The sequence below is a fragment of the Emydura macquarii genome, unplaced genomic scaffold (assembly GCF_026122565.2).
Source record: "Emydura macquarii macquarii isolate MOO-44397 ecotype Brisbane River unplaced genomic scaffold, CSIRO-AGI_Emac_v2 contig_2422, whole genome shotgun sequence".
Lineage (NCBI taxonomy): Eukaryota > Metazoa > Chordata > Testudines > Chelidae > Emydura > Emydura macquarii.
In genome coordinates, this window is record NW_027132559.1 from 37,315,823 (window position 1) to 37,340,458 (window position 24,636).

Here is a 24,636-nt window from a genome sequence, read left to right on the forward strand (position 1 = left end):
CCACATCATTAAAGATATATGCAGAGAGTGGAGGAAGGCTGTATTTGCTTTTATTAAGAAAGGATACACATTTAATATTAGAAAATCCTAAAGCTAGGAGAAATGTCATAAGAGCATTACCATTTTAGCCACAGTAGCGCTATTTTCTTTTCCACTGGAATCTCTGCCAGAATTTTGCTAATTTTACCTGTCTTACAAATTGGAATTGGTTGCACTGTGTAGTATCTGTTATAATAGCAACAATAATAATTCCTAGCAATTATACAGAAATTTTCATCTCAGGATTTCAAATGGTTTACAAACGCGAGTGAGCATCAGTATCTTTAATTTCAACTTTCCTCTCACTGTGCCTCTTTTTCTCCATTTTACAGATGGAAAATCTGAGGCAAAAAATAAAGGTCAAAATTGTCACCATGGCCTCTAATTTTCAGCAGTGTAATGCACCCGCTGCTCCCATTGACTTCAACTGTCTCTCAAACATTTCTCAGTGTTTTTATGATAGGGCTTCCTATTGCTGTAATCACATTTCCCATAACTTTAGAAATCATAAAATACTGGACAATGCAATTTCCAGCAGCTTAATAAACATGACTGCAAGCAGCCAAGCCACAACACATAAATTAACTTCTTGGAATTTGGTGGTTTTAATATTACTCTTTCTTTGTTCAATTGCAACTGTGCAATTATAAAACACTCCACATTAGAAACATACTATGCATTTTCCCTTCATATAAGAAATTGTCCCCATCCCCTTATGGTTATTAAATTGCTCAGCTATCATGAGGATTAAAAAAAATCAACAACAATCCAGCAGACCAGATGCAGATCCTTGATCTGATGGGACAAAGCCAGCAGATCTGCCCCTTAGATTTCCCCCGTACGCAATGTGAGTGAGGAATCCTCAAGTGGTTTAAGGCTGTTATAGCAGCTGCTAAACCTCTCCCATTCCTGGCCTCCTGCTCAGGGGAATATCTTTGGAAGAAAGGAGGGAAGCAGAGCTAGGGAATCCTTATATCAAGGCCTGACAAGATAGGGAGGGGGAATGTAGGACAATTGGTTCAGGGCCTCAAATGTTGGCCCCCCACCAAATGTCTGTCTATGTAAATAATTGGGGCTTAAAGGGAGTTAGTCACAGCTGCAGTAATAATGAGCAATCTTACATCCTTCTTCTTCTGCATTTATTTCAGCTGTGGCCTTTTGAAAGTCAAGGTCTAAGAGTTGTGCATTGTTCTACAACTTCCAATCCCTTATCTTTGCAAAATTTAGTCCTTAAACTTTGGTTTTGAGCCCAACTCCAAAAAAGAAGAGCACTGATGTGATTCACTGTAAAAGCCATGAAACTGTGCCTAAACGGGGGGAAACGCTGAGTTGGAGAAGCCAATGACATTCAACTAGGAGGATGTGGCTTTTTCTCTACCCATAACAGGCAGCAGGCAATAAGACCAAGAGCTTAATCCCCAAACCTGTATTATTTCTTCGCAGCTGTTACCTGTATGCAGCAGCAGCATATTGGCTCTGCGTGTGTTAACTTAGGAGTCCACAAGTTTTTATTTCAGACTTCTACAAACACAACTTTTAGGGGTCATTTGAGTCATGATTAAAAATAAGACCCAAACCCTCTTCTCTCTTTTTTGGCTTTGACACCTGAGGGGGGCACATAACCTGATGCATGATCTACCTCCATGTGAGCATGGGATACCAGTGACAATTGCCTCAGGGAAGCTTGAGAGGGATGAGAACTGTTGTCAAAAACCTTTGCTCTTCTTGAATCCTTTCAGTTCATCCAAAGTTATCCCTTCCTTCTAGCATGATTACAAAATATCTAGATTGTTGTTCCACATAATAGGAGAGCAAAGAGGACTGACTGCAATCATGAGGCAAGCATGGTGCAGCCCATCTTTGTTTTCTACTATGTTATGTTCTCTACTATAGACACTCTTACCAATACTCTTTGCTCAAATCTGACCTGCCCTAAAACTGTTTTATGTCATGCATGAAGGGTCTGTCTGACCCCTGCCCAGAGTTAGCAGTCATGGAATGGCTCACTAGCTACATTAAATGTTCCTGTGTCATTCAATTTCACACTGAAGTGTTTGCAAACTCTAGGAGAGTTTCTAAAACTGCTTTTTATAACTTAATTTTCCTCAGTTCCTATTCATCAGGAAAATGTAAGTGTTTCCTTTATCAAAAAGAAGTACACTGATCCACTAACATGCTTAGTTGTTTATTAACCTTGCCTTCTCATAAAAATAATTGCTAAAGCTTTTATAAACTGCATTCTACTTAAAAAATGTGTTTTGTCACATTTGAAAAAAAAAATTAAACAAAACCACCCATCCAATCCAGAACAGTAAAATTTCAGGGCCAAATACTCCAATGTGCCAAAAATGCTACTTTATCTTTAGCTGAAACCTTAGTTCAAGGATATGTCTTTGTAAAATAATAACAAATTCCCTATCCCATTCTCTCTTGTTTAATTGCCATAGAAAAGTTAGATATTCTAATAAATATTGAAGCTATGCACAGTACATACACAGAACCTTGTATCTTTGTCTAGATGCCATTCCTTCTTTTAAATGTAATTCCTTCCTCATGTGTCTTTAAATAAATGATTTGAGGAAGACTTTTATTAAATGCAACTGCTTTCCCCAGCATCTTCCCTGAAAAAGGGTTGGGTACTAAATGAAGGCAGCTACTAAGCCAGGGGAGTGTTACTGCAATCTACACAATAAACATATCGCTACCCAATAAGGATGTTTGCTAATAGAAGGCAGGCAGCTTGTAAATGAAAATATATGGTCAATTCTTCCACAGTCAACTCAATTTGATGATTTATATCTGAGGAAATAGCAGCAGTTCTGAAAGGGAACAAGACAAGAAGTAGCAGCTTTAAATGGGAAAAGAATACAATGAAACTAGGCATTGGGAAGTTGCTGACCATCTGATGAAACCATGGTGTAATAATTTATGCAAGATGTTTTTGAGGTTCCACCACTATGTATTTAAGAGACAACTGCATTTGATAAGCAAGGCAGAAGAATTCCTTCACTTGTACGGTGGTGAGAAATACAAGATGGAAATGACCCCGGAAGGCCTTTCCAGACCTGAGATCTGTGCATTAATGTTGGCTTTGAGTCTGTTCTCTGTCTTCCTTGGGATTAAGTACACTTTGCTGTATATGCTGTCAAGGATACTGTAGTAGTAGTAGGTTGTGTGAGCCAGTCAGGCAGCTACTATCATATGAACCTATGCATCAAAGATACTCCGTTAGCTTACAGATGTCTCTATTTAATGTTAAAAGCAACCTTTAAAAGTCTATGAAACCTCTCCTCCCTCCCATGTCGAAACAATTGCTCTAGAAAGAGTTATGAAGTATAAGAATGTTGCACATTACCACAGCAGGAATGGATCCCTGCCAATTTACAATAATGTTCAGAAATTAAAAACCTTTAACTAGAGGTATAAGAGGGGAGGAAGGCTCCTTGTGTCCTTTCCTCGTTTCCCTTTTGTACCCCTGGAAAAGCAAGACACAATTGGGCCAAGGCTACTTAAAAAAATAAACTAGACATTTGGAGAAAATAAACAGAGTGTCAAATCACTCAGCATAAAGATGACTCGTGTGTGTATGCATGCCTGTTGCTCTCTTTCTCTCTGTTATGCAATGCTCTGGTGTAGAAATTACATGGGCACTTTGGAGAAAAATTTATTATGGAAAAACTAATTGAACTGACTTTGGAAACTGATGAAGATTTCTCAACAAACCAACTTGTATGGCCTGATTCCTAGGGGACCCTGCAACACGAATACAGATGCAACTTGCTCCTTATCTGAGTCTAGAGAAACTGGGAATGTTTCAAATTAAACAGGCAACTAGCACTAAGCTTCTCCTACTGAGAATTTCCTGATAGTCACAAAGACATGTTTTTATTTAAACCCAAAATGAGTCAGACGAGTGGAAAACTTACACAGAGCTCTAGACCTTTCCCTTTCGGCAACTACTACATTTAACATTCAGATTCACATACAGATTACTCATTCAGATTCTTTCAAGAATGGATTATATTTTCTGTGACTTCAATCACTATTCCTTGGATGAGTTATCCAAACCACACAATGAACATCAAACTCTTATATGCCATTCATTTTCTTCCATTGAACATTGCTCCTGAAGCAGCATTTGAAGAATGTATTTTTTTATACATGCTATGGCAAAAAGCTGGTCAATATCAGACCTGGCTGAATAATTTGTAATACATAATTTATTCATTTGATTTTGCCACTCTGTTAGTTGCCTGCAAACAGACTATGATTTTTTTTATTTTTTGAAGGTATTTGCTGAATAATCTTGGTAAATAACATTTGAACCCTTGGCCTGTAGCTTTTTTACAAGAAGCTGTTTGCAAATATTTCCTCTGTGACATTTGAACTGTTTTGACTGGGCAGCTGACACAAAGGCCACAGATGTTTCTATTCCCAAAATAGAGGAGTTTAGAAACAGTTTCTGGGGTGAATAATTGATATTAAATATTTCAAATTCCCTTCCTGTAAGTATTTTGTTTAAAGCTAGTTGTTTTGGCAAACATTCCTGCCAGTAAATGTATTTGCTATAATATTTGTGGAAAGTGAGCACAAAAGGGGCTCAATATAGTTGTAGCAAATTCATAATAAAATTTGGATACAGATTTGTGAACATTTATTTATAGCATCTGCCCACCTCTAAGCTCTACAGCTGAGAAGAGAAAAAAAATTACAGGAACATTTGACCAAGTTCAAAAGCAAATTTTGATTCAGCCATGTTCGCAATATATTCATATTTCACTTACTGGAACATTAGAGCATTTATTTAAGGTAGCTTTTAAAGTAAATTTTATCTTGACTATTTACTGAAAAAAAATTTTGAATTGTGTTTGATCGATTCACAGTTTACAGTGTGTTGATTAGCTATATAATTCACATAGCATTGTTCTGTTCCTGGATTGTAAACGACAAATATTATTTTTATTTTTTTGTATTGTAAATTCTAATGTGCTAGGTGATGTAATAATACATATGAAGACAGAATCCCTGTCCCAAGAAGCCTTCAATCAAATACAGAATTTGAAATTCATGCAGTCTCGGCTAATTAGTCTTGTTACAGGAGATATTACATGTATTACATTTGGATTGTAAATGATCTACAGACCAAAAAATATTGGAAAACTGGAATTAACTGAAATAATTAATAATTTTGGAAGAATTCTGTGACCCATTTTTTGGCCACTAGTTATAACTTCAATCAGAAATGAAGAAAGCTGGCTACAGGTAACAGAATATCCCAGCCTCTTCTCCCTTCCTCCATGCAGAATTAGAAACTTATTTTTATTTAACCCAGAATGTAATTTCTTTCCTAAGTCTCTCCAGACTTATTGCCTGCTTCACTGAGACAATGAACGAGAATCATGTTTAAGTGATGCTGCATCTATCTCTGCTAATCAAATATTTTCCAGTCTCTGGCTGGCACCAAACTTTCCTATTAAATCAGCTCAAAACATTCTATAGTGCTTTCATCTGTCTATAAACATAAGGTCGATTCTGCTTTCATTGACCTAAATGAGAATTTTTCCATTTACTGCAACGGAAGAAGGATACAGTTTTTAGAGGGGCAAGCAAAAATTAAGGGATAGACTCCATAATTTGCTGAGCACCCCAGTACTTAATTTGTGTCACTGGGCTTGCTGCTTCAGTTCTGAAAGTTAAAAAATTGCTTACGCCCTGGCACCTCTTTCATTACAAATTAACCACTGGAGCACCTTGAATGCCTCCTGAAGTTGAAGTGACTTTGAGAGGAGGATTTAGTACCTAAAAAAAATGCTTAAAACTTTTTCTCCAGCACAGTACTATTTGGGCATGCAGTATTTGGGTGGCTGCACAAACAGGCAGCTGCACAATGGAAAAGTTTCCAAAGGCTGAACTGCGTACAGTATGTACTCATATTAGTCACAGCATCTCAGAGTCATTTTTGGAAACTTCTGCTCTATACTTTAAAACCATGGAAAAAAAGTGGGTTTTCTTTTAGTAGCATAAAGGTCTTGGGGTTCCCTTGGAAAATACATACAGCGGCTACCCACCCTGGATTTAGTTGCTAGGAAACCAGACAACAAATAGAAAGTTCAGGAAACATATCTGGTAGCCTTTCTTTCTTCTGGCTGAAATCTTAGTAATCATTGAAGATTGTGCAAGTGATGATTTATAAAGGTCTTTGCATAATTCTGCATATAGCTGGTTAGCAGATGGTATTCATTAACAGAAAAAAAATCTGTACTTTCATAATCACACGAACTTGGAAGTAGTGATCTACAAAAATCTTTTTGTGAGATTTTTCAGATTTACTCATTGGTAAATTTTAGACACACACTAAAATACTTCCCCCGCCACACTTAAAGTGAATTAGCAGTGCGCATGTCAAATCTGAGTTAAGGAAATGAATGGGATCAGAGTTCGTTTGTTGTATTCAATCATACTGAAATATTTCAGTTAGCTTCAATTGATTCTAATTATAAAAGGAACATTCTACATGAAATTTGCCTGTGAGATACAGATCCAAACACACTATTAAACTAAAGATAATTTGGATTTGATCCTGAAAACTTTACTCACGCAAGCATATTTTAATCACAGAAGTTCCACTGAAGAAAATTGAACAACTTGTGGCTAGGGGTTACTCATGAGAGAAAAGGTTTAAAGAACAAGCCATTTCTTTCCATTTCTGATATTCTACTCACTGTCACATCTTTAAAACATTATTATTTGACTGATCTCCTCAGTTCTGATTGTTTCCCTTCATATGCTTCAGGCTAGCTACTGAGTGACTAAAAGACTAGCGAGACCAAGATTTTCATAATTCAACCAATGTTTAGGCATCTAAATAAAGGCCGGATTTTCAGGGATATTAACCATCCACTATTCCCACTGGGAGCTGCAAGTTTTTAGCACTTCAAAAAATCAGGCCACTTTTATATAGGTACCAAATGAAAATTCAGCTATCTAATGTGAAGTGCTTATGGTAGAAAATGTTGGCCTTTGCGTGTATATATCACTTTATGCTATATTTTCAAAGTGCTGTACAAACATTAATTCACTGATCGTCACTGAACACATGGGGTAAGTATGTACTAATATGTCCTTTAAAAAAGCAGCAAGCCTACTTTTTAAAAAGTGGCCTCTAATTTTGGGGGACCCCTTTTTGGGGCCAAATCACGACACATAGGGCCTGATTTTAGGAATTGCTGAGCAGCACCTACAGATCCAACTGACCATGCAGCACCTCTGAAAATCTGGTCCAAGATGTCTCAAGTTTGGCCTTACAAAAAGGCAGCACCAAAAATCAATGGGCACCTTTAAAAATTCAGCTCAATGACTAGTCTGCTGCAAAGCAAATCAGTGTCAGGACTAGAACTCAGAAATTCCTGGTTCTCAGCACCATGCTTGAGCTACTAACTAGGCAGCACTTGCTCAAGCACTGTCAGTCTGAAAAGCGGTTACAGGGACCAGTTACTGCAACCTGGTACAGTGCCTGTATCTGTTATGCTTCACTGCAAGGCTAAGCGTCTTTTCACTTTCTTTTAACAAACACTTAAAAGTCCAGTATGCAGCAATTACTTGGTTTTTTAACATTTTTCTTCTGCTGGGTAAAAATATAGAAACAAAATAATGTCATTTTCTTTAATTAAGAGCCATGAACCAAATATGCCTCTATCCACCCCAGCGAGCCATCATTCAAAACCCTGCAGTCCAGTTATTAATTCACTTAAGGAAATGCAGTAATGTACATTGGAAAGCCACAGACTGTCTTATCAATGTTGCTTAATAAAGTAGCTGGAGTGCATAGGGGATGTGTCATCTTACAGAGACAGTTGCCCTTGATGTAATTTAGCACTGAAAGCCCTTTGGCCTCCCAACTCTTTTTCCGTTTTAGAGAAGTAATTCAATCAGCGCACCATCCCCACAACACTCCGTGTTACTGAAGGTTGCCTCTTTCTTCAAGAACACATTGTAAGGGCAAAAATTAACTTTGCAAGTGTCAAGTTTCCTAGGAAACAGAAGATTTGGAGTGAACAGTTTGCAGAGTCAAGCTTTCTTGTTGCGAATAAGCCCCTCTAAGATTCTAAGTCCTTGGTTACAGGAGTAAACTGTACCAATGTAACTAAATTTACTATTACATCAATTAAATCCTTTGTGTGGACACTTATTTCAGTTTAAGAATGATTTATCAATTCAGCTTCAGTTGAATCCTTTGTACTAAAGCTTACTGCTTAAGCTAAATTGTTAAAAGTAGGACCCTACAAAATTCACGGTCCATTTTGGTCTATTTTACAGGTTTTAAAGTTGGTCATTTCCCACGATTTCATGGTGTTGTAACCATGGGGGTCCTGACCCAAAAGGGGATCATGGGAGGGGGGGCATGTCACAAAGTTGTTGGAAGGGGGGTTGAGGGATTGCCAACCTCACTTCTGCGCTGCCTTCAGAGCTCACAGAGCTTCCTGAAACTGGAGGAGGCTCCTGGACGTGGAGGTGAATCTGATCTCCCCATGCTGCTGGGAGTGCCCCAGTTGGGGCCCTGGCCAATTTGGGGACCCCTGGAAAAATGGGTGGCCCATGCCCTGGCTAGTCACGGGAGGCAGAAGCCCCAAGCCCAGGTGCCCCAAGCCCTGGCAGGAGCCACAGGGGATCACCCTCACTTCTGCGCTGCCTCTGGAGGTGGGTCTGATCTCCCCGCAGAGAGTGGCTGTGCAGAGGAAGGACAAGTCCTGTCCCTCCCCAGCCTGGCCCAGACTAGAAGCTAGGAGCCCCTAACTGAGGCACTCCCAGCAGCACGGGGAAGATCAGATTTCATGGGGAAGGGCTTATTTCATGGTCCGTAACACGTTTTTCATGACCATAAAATTGGTAGGGCCCTCGTTATAAGGCACTTTTAAGATGAAATAATAATCCCCACACAAGGGAGCTGCACTGATTTAACTAAATCAGTTTCTAAGTAGATTTAGTTAAATCGGTACAAATTTCTGGTATTGAGGCGGTATTAAGACTGCTCGGTTTCCATTTGGCAATTTGTATTCTGCTCTGAAGAGGGGGAAGACCAGACACAGACACAAAAGATTACTTTAACATTTGTGCGCCTCTCTGTGGCAGAAGTGGGCTCATTGAGTCAGTCAGCAACAGGCAAAGCATCTGGCTATTTGCGGTCATTGTACAGCTTCGAACAAAGATGCTGGGGAGGGAAGGTTGACAGGAGTGTTGGTATGAAGTTGTACAAGCACATGGCTGCAAATCTAAGTACATCCCTCTTATCAACATGGTATACGAGTCCCAGGGCTTGTCATCACTTACCTCTGAGATTCGGCAGCAGTCGACCGGAGTTACGCAAGCTACGCAAAAACTTGCATAACTCCCATCAACTTCTATGCTTCTATTCTGTGTGCCATCTTCACTGCACTGCGCCGATGGGAAACACGTTCCTGTCAATGCAGTGCTACACCACTTGAGAAGGTGATCTTAATACATCAATTTCTGGATCGACTGAGCGGGTCTTCACTGACTGCTCAGTCGATCCAGAGAAGTCGATCTGACGGTGGCAATTTGCCGCTGTCAGTGAAGACGTAGTCTCAGAGATCTATACTATGCACACACCATAGCCTCCAGTGAAGATGTCTGGGGAAGAGATCACAGGACTTTGACTCCAAAGCACTGGCATCTACCACAGAAAGAGACACACAGGTCCAGTCTCTCTCCTACACTGAGGCTCATCTATAGTCGAAGCACTACATCAGCACAGCTGCACTAACGCAGCTGCGCCACAGTAGCTCGTCTGGTGAAGATGCTCTATGCCAAAGGGAGAGAGCTCTCTCGTTAACACAATAAATCCACCTCCGTGAGAGGTGGTAGCTATGTTAGTGGGAGAACCTCTCCCCTGACATAGCGCTGTCCACACCCAGCATGTAGGTCAGTGTACGTCGCTCAGAGGGTTGGCTTATTCACAATGTAAGTTATACCAAAGTAAGTGGTAGTGGAGGCCCGGCCTGAGACCTGCTCAGCTTAGTGGAGGCTTAGGTTACTGATAACCTGATTCAAAATCCACATCTGCTGGAGTCCCAGCGCTGGAATAGATTCGGGCATACACTCTCCCATCCCTGAAATAGCCTTTAAACTGGGGTGAAGGGTAAGGAAGCAGTTGACACAGGCGCCTTCTTTATTGCCTACAGGCTGGCAGGGAGCTCCCCCACTGGGGAATTTCTCAGCTAGGGCCAGATTCTGGTCCCTTTGCCACACCGAAAGGGGCTGGAACAGGGAGAAGATCTAGCCCATAATCTCAGACACTCGAGCAGGTTTGATTCTATACAGCAGAGGGCAGCGGTACATGCACATATTACTAACCACTGCTAATGCATTTATGTTGCAATGTACGATGGAACCATGGCTAAATGGGGAATCTTTATTGTGTGTATATGATAACTGGGGTGAGCAAGAATGGGGGCAAGAGACTACAAAAGACAGGAGAAAGGGAGTGGGATCAGTGCAAGAGGAATTTGCTCCAGCATCAGCAAGTTAGCATGAACTCCACATTGTGAAGTTCAGATCCAGATGTGAAATTCCCCAGGATTCGAGGATATTCAGATTCAGCGTTCTGGCTCAGATCTCTCTTACAGAGTTGTGCCCTGGGTAGGAAGTTCAGATCCAAACCTCCCCAAAGTTTGTGGGGCTTCAGGCCCAGGTCTGGTGCACAGGAGTTAAAATGAGGTGCTTGCTGACGCGGAAGTGAATGTACAATAGAGGTGGAATGTGGAGGGGGCGGGGGACAGGAGAGAGTGAGCTCTGAATCAGGAGGGGTCGGGGGAGAGAGAAAGGAGGCCCTTATCCCCCAGGCAGGATTTTCAGAGTTTTAGCAAAGAAAGTTAGACAAAAAGCCATGACTACTGTATAGAGGCTGATGTCATCTCTCCCGGAACATAAAAGGTTCCACTTCGTCTTCCTTTGTGTAGCTCCAGGATGACATCACCTCCCCCTCGTATGAACATAGTGTTGTGCTGGAGCACTTCCCCTGCTGGGCTCCAGCTGAAGGTCTGACTCCTTTTGCAGATGTCACTCCTTTCCCAAAAACGCTCCTTGACCTCCTTTGAATTCTACACTCAACTGTCTAGTCAAAGAGGGCTTTCTGGGAGCCAACAAATGACAGCCGTCTAGAGCGGCACTGGGGCCTCCGCAGCAGATTTCAGCTGCTTTACAGTGCTGCCAAAGCTGAATAGTGGGAACTGATTAGGCGGACAGAGCAACTGTGGCTATTTAATGATTTCCAAGGTTGGATCCTCTTTGATGGGATGTACAATGGCATAAGATTCAATCCTGTTATAGTGAATATTGCTGTTTAATGGGCACAGCGATAAACTTGCATTTGTAGCCTCACTTCCTAAGAAAATGCAAACACAGCTTGCGTGAACATAGAGAATAACAGATTGGTTTATTAACTGGCACGCATGCTTGGTGAGTTAACGAAGGATGTGACAGCCTCTGCTACATGTGGGTACAGGAAAAAGCCCAGCCACTTCCACTTCCTAGAGAGAAGGAGGGTGGGGGGGACTGAAGTAAATTTACTACTCATGAAAGGAACTAAATATCAGCAAAGGAAACTAGAGAGCTGCTGGAACTGAACTCCCTAGTGCAGACACCCTGAACTTGTAGGTTTGAAATCTGGGTCAGAGCCAGGTCTGAAATTTGTAGTGTTGGGCTCATCTCTAATGAAACATTAAAACCTCTCTTCACGGAAGATCTTCAGCATAGGGGAAGCCACACACACTTTCCCACACTTCCCTGCAAATGCAGCTCACCTTTGTCCCAAAAGGAACTACCTCTAGCAGACAGAGGGTAGTTCATTTACAGACTGTACACTCAGTCCCTGGCCTCTCTAATTAATTAGTCTGCCAGTAAGGCAGATCCTTTCATATGTGTGTGCTTGTGCATGTGCATGCAAACGTTAAGTATTAAATCCATTACAAAGTTAGAGGGGAAAGCGATGTTTTCATATTTATGGCTGGTTTATTTCTAGTAATATGCAATCAAGGCTATCCCTAAGGGGGTGCGAGGCCCAGGGCAAACCACACTGTGTGGGCCCGTCCGGCTCCGCTGGCATACCCTGGGTCCCCGGCCCGGGGGTCAAGCCTGCATTTGCCCCCCCACCAGCCTCAAGTTCCCTCCCTCCCCCCAGCACAGGGCAGGAGGGGGTCCCTGGCTGCCACATGATAGCGCCGCCCCCCAGGTGCCCCAGGGAGGGGGGGTTTGTGCCTACATGGGGAGAACATGCTGCTTACGTCATCCTGCATGGGGCAGCATCCCCCCCACACTTACCCGTCTCCAGGCACCTGCGCCTCCTGCTCCAGCCCCGCAGCCCAGCGGCAGCTTGGACAGGGTGGCCTCACCCTCCCAGCCTGGGGAGAGGCACCAGGCCGGCCCTTCACAATACACAGTGGGGATGCAGGAGGCTCTGAGGGGTGGCTGCCCCTCCGCAGGCCGGCACCTGGTGGCCTGTCCCCCTTGGTACACCACTGCCCACCTCCCACCTGGTCCGGCACGCAGCTGGGAGGGCTGCTGTCACTCGCCTGGTCTGGAAGCACAGAGCCGGGGCGGTCGCCCTGATCCGCCCTACCCTAGGGACGGCTCTGTGTGCAATTGCCTGAAGTAAGCTTGGAGCATATTATACTGTAGAGAAGAAGGAATTATCCATAATAAAGTGACAGAGAAATTCTGGGTAGCTTACCATTTACATGCCACAGCATCTGGAACCCCTGTTTAGAGCCTATTCCATCAGAGTAAAACACCACATGAAGATTGGTGCCTGTGGTACTCCCTGCAACAGGAACAGTATTTCCACAGAAAGTGTTTATCAGGTTGGATTGAGCATTCGGTCCATCGTAGAGCTGAAAGGAAACAAGAATGCCAGTATAGAAAAAGCAGCTTCCTGATTCTGAGGAATTATAATAGACTTCTAAAGAAAGAACAATGAGACTCGGTGTACATGCTGCTCTAAGATATCAAAACATGCTATGAGGAGCACAGCTAGAGTCGGATGACATGCTAACTCACAGTTAGCTCTGCTATACATCTTAAACTCAGATAGTTCTCTTGCACTGGAGGAATATTGCTACCCTTTTTCTTTTTTGATGTGTGTTGGGGGAATGACTCTTTATATTATTCACCTCCAACGATCACACACACACACACAAAGAAGAAACGCATCAACACATATTTTTAAACCATTCCCACTCCAAAAAAATTAATCTCCTCCCCCCCTCCCAAAAGAAATAATCCTAGAATGAGATTTTTAAAATCAGGAGCCTAACGTGAGGGCCCTGAGTCCATATGTAAGCAAGCACCTAAATAAGTGACTTTATTGAAAGCCTGTTGGGTGCTCAGCCCTTTTGAGAACTCAGCCATTTATTTAGATCCCTCAGTATGGATTTAGAAGCCTGACTTTAGGCACCTAGTTTTGAAAATGTTTGCCTAAAGATGTTCTGAATACACACTGTCATTCTTTGTCAAATGTCCAAATGCTGATACTGCTCATTTGGGGTGAAGGGGTCTCATCTGTAGCAAATCTGATCAAAAAGGATGACAGTTCATTACATCTTAGCCAAATTCTGTTCAGTCTGTGACAACAGATATATGTTGCCAATTATTGTCATGTTATGTTTGATAGTTAACAACTGTAGGCCTGAAAAAACCTGCTCTCAAAGTTTGGAGCAATACCCATTGTACTTCATGATCACTTTGTACGGGTTTAGTACTCATCTGATTTTCTGACTCATAGGACACATCTTTTTAAAACAGTCCCAGTAAATAGTTAACACAGAAACCTTGTTTGGAAACCATCCTCAGCACTCAGTCCCTGGCATGTTCCTTTTTGGAATTTCAACAGAAACCTCTCTCTGTTCTGAGCTGACTACTGTAATATTCTCTCTCTGCAGGCTGAAAGAGCCAAATGGATGTTCTCTCGGGAGCCAGCCAAAATTGATCTTTGTTCTAATTTCAAACACTCTTCTCTGAACACCCTGACGTCCATTGGATGGAGCTATTCTCCATTGTACACTCACATGGTAAAATGAAAGACACCGATAAACCATGCTGGCTGTCAGCTTTTGCAAACATTTAATTGCAGATTCACATATGATACAATATCTGAATAAAGTCCTCAGCTCATGCTGTGCAAAAGATAGGCTTTTCAGAAAGCTCTGTATTGATTTAACACACATTTATGGGCTTGAGGGGCAAGAAGTCCACCCAGATACATTCTCAAACCCTTAAGTGATGAATCAAGAGCAGATGTCTCCTCTAAAAGATATGCTGTGGTTTAATCAGAAGTTATGGGCCTGTTGCAAGAACTATTGGGTGTAATTCTATGGCTTGTATTATGCAAGACATCGTGATCACAGTGATCACTTCTAGCCTTAAAGTCTGTGAACCTATGAATCCCCAAAACACTGGAAGTGAATTACAACAGGAGGCCCAATTGTCCTGATTATCCTTTTGTCCAAAACTTTCAAGGTGAGGTCAGACACACCTGAGAACGTCTTATTTCCAAATACAAAAACCTCTCCTAGTTCTTCCAAGACTTTTGTTTATTTGTGTTTGGTGTCAGGGCACAGAAGTTCGGTTAATGTCATCCTCCTCAGATGTGGACAAATTCAACATCTGTCTATATTTTTTCCAAACTGCAACAAATGTGCAACAGACATACAGGTAGATGAAATGAAGATGAGCTGCACTGTGCACCAAATCACAGTTGTGACATTATCTCTAGGTCAGCCCAGTTAAATAAAGTTATATCCAATTATATTTCCCATATCAATTAGAATGTTGGTTCTTTTAAAATATTACTTCCTAGAATAACCTCCTAAAGTAAACATCTTCCCCACCATCCCCAGGTTCCAGGGTACAGAAGTCTGAAAACTCTGAACAGAAAAATCTGAATAGGGAAATTGGATCAGTGTAGAAAGTTTTTTGTGCCTGTAAATGGAAAGCAAAAATGCACTAAATTGTATATTAAACCGTTGAACAGTAGGTACAATATTTAAAAATAAAAGCCTATAAAAGTTACTGATTGAATCATTTGGTAGCAATACTCAAATTGAAATGAAAAACAAGCCTCATGGATCTTTTCTAAGTTTGATTTCATCAAGTGGGTGTTATTTTTAGACAGCTAACATAACATACCTATGTAATTCCCCTGAAAACAAACAGTCAGTTTTTCGGTACACAAATCATGGTTACTATGAAAACAGTGCAGCCCTTGATTCTGTTTTCAGAGCAGAATATTATTCACAGGAAATTCAGATGACCAGCCAGCTGTAACTCATTGAGAGTGAGGCAGCCCTACTACAGCTAGAATTACAGACTTTTTTTTTTTTTTCAGGCTGTCTTACCCTTATAATGAAGGGAACAGCTGTGTAATTTTCAAGAAGTATTTTGGACATCTAAGACTAAATTTTGCCCTTGGATATACACAAGCAATTTCAGCTAAAGTTAAGTGCAAATATCCTGGGCCACAATTTGTCTTTGTGTCTTAGCTATGCTTTTCATTTACGGATCCTGTTTTATCATCTGAACTACTCTATGAATTGTTGAAAGAGGAGAGAAAATTCTTGCTTAAACCATCTTTAGAGGTTTTTAAGCTGCGGCTTGACAAAACCCTCGCTGGGATTATTTAGCTGAGGTTAGTCCTGCTCTGAGCAGGGGGTTGGACTAGATGACCTCCTGAGGTCCCTTCCAACTCTATGATTCTATATCAGGCAGAGTATTCCCATTGTCTGGACAGGACCACTGAAGTTTGGGGTAACTTATTAGCGACTCCGCCACTGTAATGGCACTAGGAAGTGAGGACTGGACTCCTTCCCAAGTATTCATATAAGAACATTCATTTTCTCAGAAGATATTTGTTTTCTATTTTATTTGTTCAGAATATTTTTGTGCCCATCCCAAGTTCTGGCTGTTTCATAACAATTAAGGCAGATAATACAAAATGCAAAAAATGGAACCACCTAAAGACGCTCAGTTCTAATAACCAAAAAGTCTGTCCTCTAATAACAATAAATTCCTAAAAGATCCACCATGTTCCAACTTAGCACCTTGCCTCCCACCCTAGTGCCCCAGGGAAAAAGATGCTGAGGTTCCCAGATCCAGAGTGCCCAGAAGGTTAACAGATCTAGGCTCTAGAGAATCGACCAGGGAATGAGTTCCAAAACCAAGGACCCCTCATAGAACAAGGAACAAGCACTCTTCCCTTGGCCAGAGGAGATTGAGAATGAGGCCTAGGAGCACCCGGCCTAAGACAGAACTGGGTGACCAAAGCACAGAGATCTTGAGGGTTCTGACCCCACCAACTTAAGGCTGCCCTGCCCAGAGGAACCTGAGCCTGCAACAGGATGCTACCCAGGATCCATGAGGGGGCACTGCTAGAGATAAACCACCAATACAACTTGGACTATAGGAGCCATGCCCCAACTGAAGGGAAAGCAGTAGGAAGTAGCCCAGGGCAGAAGACAGACTCCCCGCTGGGGGCTCCCCTACTCAGGGATGGACTTAGAAAGGGCCCTGGGCTGGGACCTGGTGCAGTGGGAGAGCCCAGGTCCATCTATCTCCCCTGCCCCAGCCTTAAAGACTGAGGCATCTTGACCAAGCAAGGGAGGGTGGAAATCAAGCACTCCAACCACTAGGCCGCCCAGCTCTCCAAGCCCCCTGTTACAGTGCTCTTGTGAAGAGAACAAAATTTATGAACCCAAAGCTGGGGCTACTAGAAGTGGAACTTCTTGCCTTTTGCAGTTCCTTGGGAATCAGAAAGACAAAGGAGTTCTATCTCACTTTGAAGCAGTAAGGCATTGAGGGACAAGGAAACAGGATCTCTTCTGGACCTGTGAGAATTACATCCCTGAAATTATCCTCTGGCAGGAAATCACACTCTGGAAGAATCCAGGGCTGACACTATGAAATCCATTATGAAGAGGTGGGAATCCTCTTGTGGATGATGCAACCAAATGAATGAAAGGAGGAGGTAAAGACTGGAAAAAGCCCAAATTAACTGTGCAGAGTTTGGAGCCGGTTGTCTTAGTACAGACAACCACAGATTAACTTGACTACAAATTGAGTTAATACCTGGCTAATACTCTCAGAATGATGTTGGACTCTGAACTGAAAAGAACCCTTTGGTATCAAAATATTCCTGGCAGGATGGATCACTGTAGATATCCTTAAAGAGGGAGTGAGTGCAAAATCAGTCTTGATGAAGGAAGATGTAATTTTGCCTCAGGAACAAGTTAATTCACTGAGGTCTACAGTAAGACAAAATCCTCCAGCAATGGAAACAGAATCCTAAAGCCATCTGAGGGGGAGGTCACACCACTGACCCTACCCAAAGCAATGATAGAACTTACTTAAGAGTCCTGTATGGAGGGATTTTGCCACTTTGGATTCCCTCCTACAATATCCTAATGGACCCATTTGAAGCTTTAAAAGCATCATCTGGGTTTTCTAATGCCACTGAGTCACTCCATTCAATGGTGGTAAAACCATAAAGTGAATGAGACAAGCTCCATCATCATTTGGAAGGTCTCACTTGTGTATCAAAGCAGGCCAGCCTTCACAGTGTAATTTCCCAAGTGATTTCTGGAAGATGGACGGACATTAGAGGAGAGAAGAATTACAAGCAAAGATGGATGGGTCCTGAATTTCCTTTCACTGCCATGGGTCTTACACATTACCATGCATTAGACATGCTGACACTCCACAGTTGCCCCATTGTATTTAGTTGCTATCCTGAAAGGCAGAGGAAAAGTCACATTACTCTGAGCTGGCAGGGTGCGCCAGCTGAAGACAATATGCAACTAAAAATAAAGTATTACTCATTCATGCTGGGTTTTGCATGTCTTCAAGTAAACTGTCAGTTGGTCACATTCTGAATCACTCTGTGTCACTCAGCATCTGAGGTTTATTTCAATTAGAGATCACATATCCCCTTAACCATTAACAAATTTACCACGTTACCAAATTTTCTTTTCACTAGTGTGGTTTCAGTTCTGCTTTCAGACAGCAGTTCTAAATATACCCACCCATCTGAGGAGCTGAAGATTAAGGCTGTTTCGAAAAATGTTTTGAGCACAAATCTCTAGGATCGTCAAAGCAGATCTTAACTGATATTCTGCTCTGCCTAATTGTTCAGCTCTCTCACTGAAAACCTGTTCATGCAGTTCAAGCAGGATACCACTGGAAAGATATTCCATGGAGACCTGAGAGGAGAATTTTGCCCTTATCCTTAGAGTTCCATACTGAGGAACTTCTACTGGTGAATTGCAAATCCCTGTAAGTATTTTATATCTGTAGACTAATTTGATTATTGCCAGCTTGTATGCTAATGGGTTTACAGATGCTGCTGCAGTCCAGCCAGAAAGCTGTAATTTGATGTCTGAGTAAAGAACCTGAATGAATATATTCCATCTATCATCTGCTTCCCCCGGGTGATGTGCTGCTGGTGATACTTTTGCAATCGATGTGTGATTATAAATTGAGCAACCCTCTGGGTTTGGAGAATTCCTGCTGCACTTTTAAAAAGACACTTATATCACATGATAACTCAGATATCTTGGGCAATGCCTTCCCTCCCTCCCCCCAATATGGTGTTAGCTTATTTCTGGTTCGAAATAGGGAAGCAAATAAAACTAGGGCCATGAAAAATAAGTGTCACCTCTTTTCTTCTGTGTGTAACTTCATTAGAAAGAGAGCATTGCCAGTTTAGTTCAGGCAACCATTATCTAATGCATTATTCCCATATGGGGAGAGAAGATATTATGGTGCATTCTGGGAACGTTTCTGTGGTAAAAACATATCCTGTTACCACAAAAGGAAATGAAAGAGTACTCAGGAGCAGCTGTCCTATGAATTAATGCACTCAGTTGCTGAAGCCTACATATTCAGGTGCAAGAATATTTTAATCACCACAGGCCTAAATCCTGAAACCCATGTACAGATCATACAGTTAATTGGTTGCGAGCAAGATAGCTCTACAGGGCTTGGTGACGTGGGGAGGAATTCTCCCCCTGGTTCTGGAGCAGTGGGAGAGCCACTCGGTGCTTGCTCCTGCAGACTCATGTCTTCAGTAGCCTCCACGGAACATATACACTACACATGCAAGTTAGCCAATGGAGATGCACAATTGTAGATCTACAATCCTGTCCCACCACGCTATTGTGGATACCAACCAGTGCTCTACAGTGCACAGAGAGACTTGCCCTCATGTGTGGATGGCCGGCATCCTGTCCCTTGCACAGCAAAACTGCACCGGTTTTGGGGCTCATCAAGCATTTTCATGCCTTTGGAAAGGGATGGGCAGGATTTTCCCATGGATCATTAAAAGTATACACTAAACTTGTTGGATTTTAAAGTGAGGGGTAAGCGCTATGAGTACAAGAAAATAGAAGGAGTTTGCCACTGAAGGACAGGAAGATTAGAGTTTTCAATCAGATTTTTCTTGGATAAGAAGGAAGTGAGTTTCATTTCTACTGGTAAACTCTAATCTCAAATGCAGTAACATTAAATTCTCTTTATTTCTAAAAGAGCTTTGCCACTTTTGAGGCTATGATCTTTCACACTAAAAATGTCAATCGATAAGTACAAATAGGAGAATAAAAATATGCTTATTCAGCTAACAGCATCATGACAGTAGAGGAAAATGCAGCATTTCTTTCCTAGGTTAATATCCCTAACTTCACTGGTATAGCCTTCTGGCTATTTTCCCCCCTGAAAACTTTAATGCTAGATTTGAAATCCAAGTCTCCGCAGGCAATATAATTTAATTACAATCCAGTTGAACTACAGTTAGTGGCATATCAGAAAAAAAAAAAAGCAGCTCTGCTATAAGGTTTGTGCGGTATCCGTATAGTCACCACTTTGGTACATATTAATATGATAGCTAGCTGCTCTGATGTTCTCAACAAATAAGCTGTAAAACCTCTCCAAAATCTCAGGCAACCTCTGAGTGTTACTAGGAGAGAGCCAACTTCTACTGCCAGACCATGAAACACAACGTGCAGCTCATGTGTTCAGGAAGTGCTCACACTACATTAATATTAGAAAATGCCTGGATCAAGTCCATTGGTCTGATTCTCTCCTTCTTTGGCTGGGTGTGTGCATTTAGACCTGTGCGGAGTAGGTCTAAAATGTCACCTAATCAGAAGGGTGGCATTTTACCCCCACTTGGTACAGAGGTGAATGCCTATGCAAGGTGCAAAGCCATGGAGAATAAGACCCCACACAGTCCAAACTCTGAGTCGTACTCCCCCACAGAGCTCCCTTGGGGGTGAGGTGGTCTGCTTGACCCCAACACTGGACAGTGCCTGCAAGGCACAATCTGACTCAAAACACATTAGCATCCAGAAATGAAAGGAGAGAAAGAAAAGGGAAAAGCAGTGCACTAATGATTTCTCATTATCTCCACGTGATTTCATTTCAGTTTAGCTCAGTCATGCATTTTATTTGCACTGGTTGATCCCTGATCACCTGGGCACTGTGTTAGCGCATTCTCATCTATACACTTAGAGTCCTGTTCTTTTGATCTAGCTGATGACAGTAATCTAGGGAACCTACAGCCACTAGAAAGCAAGCACAAGACTCTTTTCTTTCTTTCTGTCTGTCTGATGGAGCAGGCCAAAGAGCAACCAGAGAAGCTGAGAGTCCTTATTATATCAAAATACAGACAAAATATCATTCCCACCCCAGCACTCTGAATCAGAACATGAGTCAGATATTTTAGCCACATTCGAACTTGGAATTGAAAAGATAGAGCCTTTTAAAGTTGGGATCTGACCTGAGACCAAAAGCACAGAGCTGGGGTCAGATCCAGAGAGTGTATCAGTACCCATCCCCCGCCTCCCCACCACCTCGCACACCCCCTCACACAAATGCTCTTCCTCCCCAGAATTCTAAAGGGTTTCAAATTCAAAGGTGTGCTTTTGGCCCATTTATAAATATTAGGAATACATTCCTAATTGTATCTAAAATATATATTGTAAGTCACTCTTTCCTCACACTGACTCTAAAGCAACTCTGCTGTTTATTTCCTTCTGCAGTTACATAGTTTCTGGAGTGCATTCTCTATATAGCTGAAGTAAGGTTTTGGCCCAAATACACCTATATATGTTAACACATAGCCTATTTCAAATAATAATAATAATAATAATAATGAAATATCTCTGCTTCTTCAATCAGCTCAATTATACACCAACTTTTTCAAAGTTATTATTCCAATGTTATTCCTGGTTGAGCTCTCTGGAGCTTTCCTTTTTAGAGGCTTTTTTGCTATAATGTATAATAAAATTAGCATTTTGCAAAACTGCAGCATCTGTCCCACTCTAAGAATTATAGGGCTTTATTCTGATTTAACCCTTTCCCCCCTGACAAACAGAAGTCAGATTCAGCATGGGTTTCAGCACAGGAATACCGTATATGTACAGTTTGTTTAGAAAATCAGTGACACACTGATTCCAAACATTCCCCCTTTCCCCTATATCTCATAGATGTCTGTACCAATGCCAAAAATATTCTCCTTTTCACAACCCACAGGGTGATGCAAACATTACTTGATTTCCGAACTCGTTCACTCTTGTTCTCTTTTTACATATTGGCACATATTTGCACACCATGCAGCAGAATGAAGACATCTTATAGACTCGTAGACTTTAAGGTCAGACGGGACCAATATGATCATCTAGTCTGACCTCCTGCACAATGCAGGCCACAGAACCTCACCCACCCACTCCTGTAATAAACCTCTAACCTATGACTGAGTTATTAAAGTTCTCAAATCATGGTTTAAAGACTTTAAGGTACAGAGAATCCACCAGCAAGTGAGCCATACCCCATGCTACAGAGGAAGGCGAAAAAACCCCAGAGCCTTTGCCAATCTGCTCTGCAGGGTAATTCCTTCCCGACCCCAAATATGGTGATCAGTTAAACCCTGAGCATGTGGGCAAGACTCACCAGCCAGACATGCAAGAAAGGATTCTCTGTAATAACTCAGAACCCACCCCATCAAATGTCCCATCACAGGCCATTGGCATATCTACCACCAGTAGTTAAAGATCAGTCAGTAGTCAAAGATCAGTCAATTACCGAACTAGGCTGTCCCATCATACCATCCCCTCCATAAATGTATCAAGTTCAGTTTTGAAGCCAGCTAGGTTTTTTTGCCTCCACTGCTCCCCTTGGAAGGCTATTCCAGAACTTCACTCCTCTGATGGTTAGAAACCTGCATCTAATTTCAAGTCTAAACTTCCTAATGGCCAGTTTATATCCATTCATTCTTGTGTCCACATTGGCGCTGAACTTAAATAATTCTTCTCCCTCCCGGGTATTTATCCCTCTGATGTATTTATAGAGAGCAATCATATCTCCCCTTAACCTCCTTTTGGTTGGGCTAAACAAGCCAACCTCTTTGACTCTCCTCTCATAAGGCAGGTTTTCGATTCCGCGGATCATCCTAGTAGCCCTTCTCTGCACCTGTTCCAGTTTGAATTCATCTTTTTTAAACATGGGGACCAGAACCGCACACAGTATTCCAGATGAAGTCTCACCAGTGCCTTGTATAACGGTACTACCTCCCTATTTCTACTGGAAATACCTCATCTGATGCATCCAAGCACCATATCAGCTCTTTTCATGGCCACATCACACTGGCGGCTCATAGTCATCCTGTGATCAACCAACTGATGCATCCCCAGCTTATAACAAAAATTCTTGTTATTAGTTCCTAAATGCATGACTTTGCATTTTCCACTATTAAATTTTATCCTATTTCTATTACTCCAGTTTACAAGGTCATCCAGATCTTCCTGTATGATATTCTGATCCTTCTCTGTATTGGCAATAGCTCCCAACTTTTTGTCATCCACAAACTTTATTAGCACATTCCCACTTTTTATGCAAAAGTTAGTAATAAAAAGTGTAAATAAGATCGGTCCTAAGACAGATCCCTGAGGAACTCCACTAGTAACCTCCCTCCAGCCTGACAGTTCACCATTCAGTATGACCTGTTGTAGTCTCCTCTTTAACCAGTTCCTTATCCAACTTTCAATTTTCATATTAATCCCCATCTTTTCCATTTTAACTAACAATTCCCCATGTGGAACCGTATCAAAAGCCTTACTGAAATCTAGATAAATTAGATCCACTGCATTCCCTTTGTCTAAAAAATCTTATCTTCTCAAAAAAGGAGATCAGGTTGGTCTGGCATGATCTACCTTTTGTAAAGCCATGTTGTATTTTATCCCAATTACCATTAACCTTGATGTCCTTAAATACTTTCTCTCTCAAAATTTTTTCCAAGACCTTGCATACTACTGAGGTCAAACTAACAGGCCTGTAGTTACCCGGATCACCTTTTTTCCCTTTCTTAAAAATAGGAACTATGTTAGCAATTCTCCAATCATACGGTACAACCCCTGAGTTTACAGATTTATTAAAAATCCTTGCTAATTGGCTTGCAATTTCATGTGCTAGTTCCTTTAATATTCTTGAATGGACATTATCCAACCCCCCGATTTAATTCCATTAAACTGTTCGAGTTTGGCTTCTTTTCCATATCAGGGAACTGTAATTTTAAATGACATTTAAAGACAGACATATTTGTATTATGACCAAAAAAACCCAATTCTTTTGATTTCTCTCAACATGATCATTTCCTCTAAATGTCTAACTGAACTCTGAATTTTTATGTTTCTGGTTTTTGCCTCTTCAACTTGGCCATTTCTTTTGTAAATTAAAAGACTTTTTAACACCATTCTATGACTATTTTCTCTTGTATTTTACCCTTTTTTAGTAAATTCATTCCATTTTTTCCTTCATCAGAAACAAACTGGACAGTGTTAAAACAAAGGACAGTTCCCCAGGCCCATACCGCACACCCCACAAACATATTCTATTTCTGTTTCTTAGGATGCCCATCAAACCCTTGAGTCTGGCACTGTCCAACCATGACTCCTGGAATACCGTCTTCTAGCAACCACCTTTCTCCTTGAGGGCTTTCTACTCTGCTTATGACCCTTGCCCTTCACTGATCAATGGTGTAGACATCTTGGGACTTGGCAGTGTGGTTTCTCAGCTTGGCTCTGATGTTTCCTTTTTGATTTGGCCACAAACTTTTCAGTTCTGATAGTTCTCAATATCTTCTCTGGTCAGCAACCCTTCTTTGCTTACCTTCTCTCCACTCCTGTCTCCTGCAGGAGGATGTTGGAAACACAGTTTTCACCAGTTTATTACCAATTTTTCAACAGTGAAAACTGGCACCCCAAATGGACAAGGATGTAAGATATTAAGACAGAATGGACCAAAAGGCCTAGCAAAGCTGTCACCTGACTTTCAGCAAGAGCAGCCCCCAAATCACTAGGTATGCGCAAAAGTACTATGAACTCTTAGATATCCACCACTCCATTCCTGGCTTCAAATAGCTAGAATACTATTCAAAACTTTGGGATATAGTTCTTTAGGCAGAAAATTTTCCCTATGCAAAGCTTAAGTGGTGAATAAGTGCTTTGTGTTGGCCCTCCTACAGGGGTGAATTTCACTTTCAGA

At 41.6% G+C, this 24,636-nt stretch overlaps 1 protein-coding gene across 4 annotated transcripts in view; it reads right to left on the bottom strand.

Annotated features, from left to right (window-relative positions):
- The window catches only part of CUBN (cubilin), a 196,380-nt gene that overhangs the window by 108,572 nt on the left and 63,172 nt on the right, over positions 1-24,636 (bottom strand). For all 4 annotated transcript variants that reach the window (XM_067562300.1, XM_067562301.1, XM_067562299.1 and 1 more), the window contains one exon: positions 12,785-12,944. In XM_067562300.1, the coding sequence (XP_067418401.1) occupies positions 12,785-12,944 (160 nt within the window). The remainder of the gene's footprint in view (positions 1-12,784; positions 12,945-24,636) is intronic.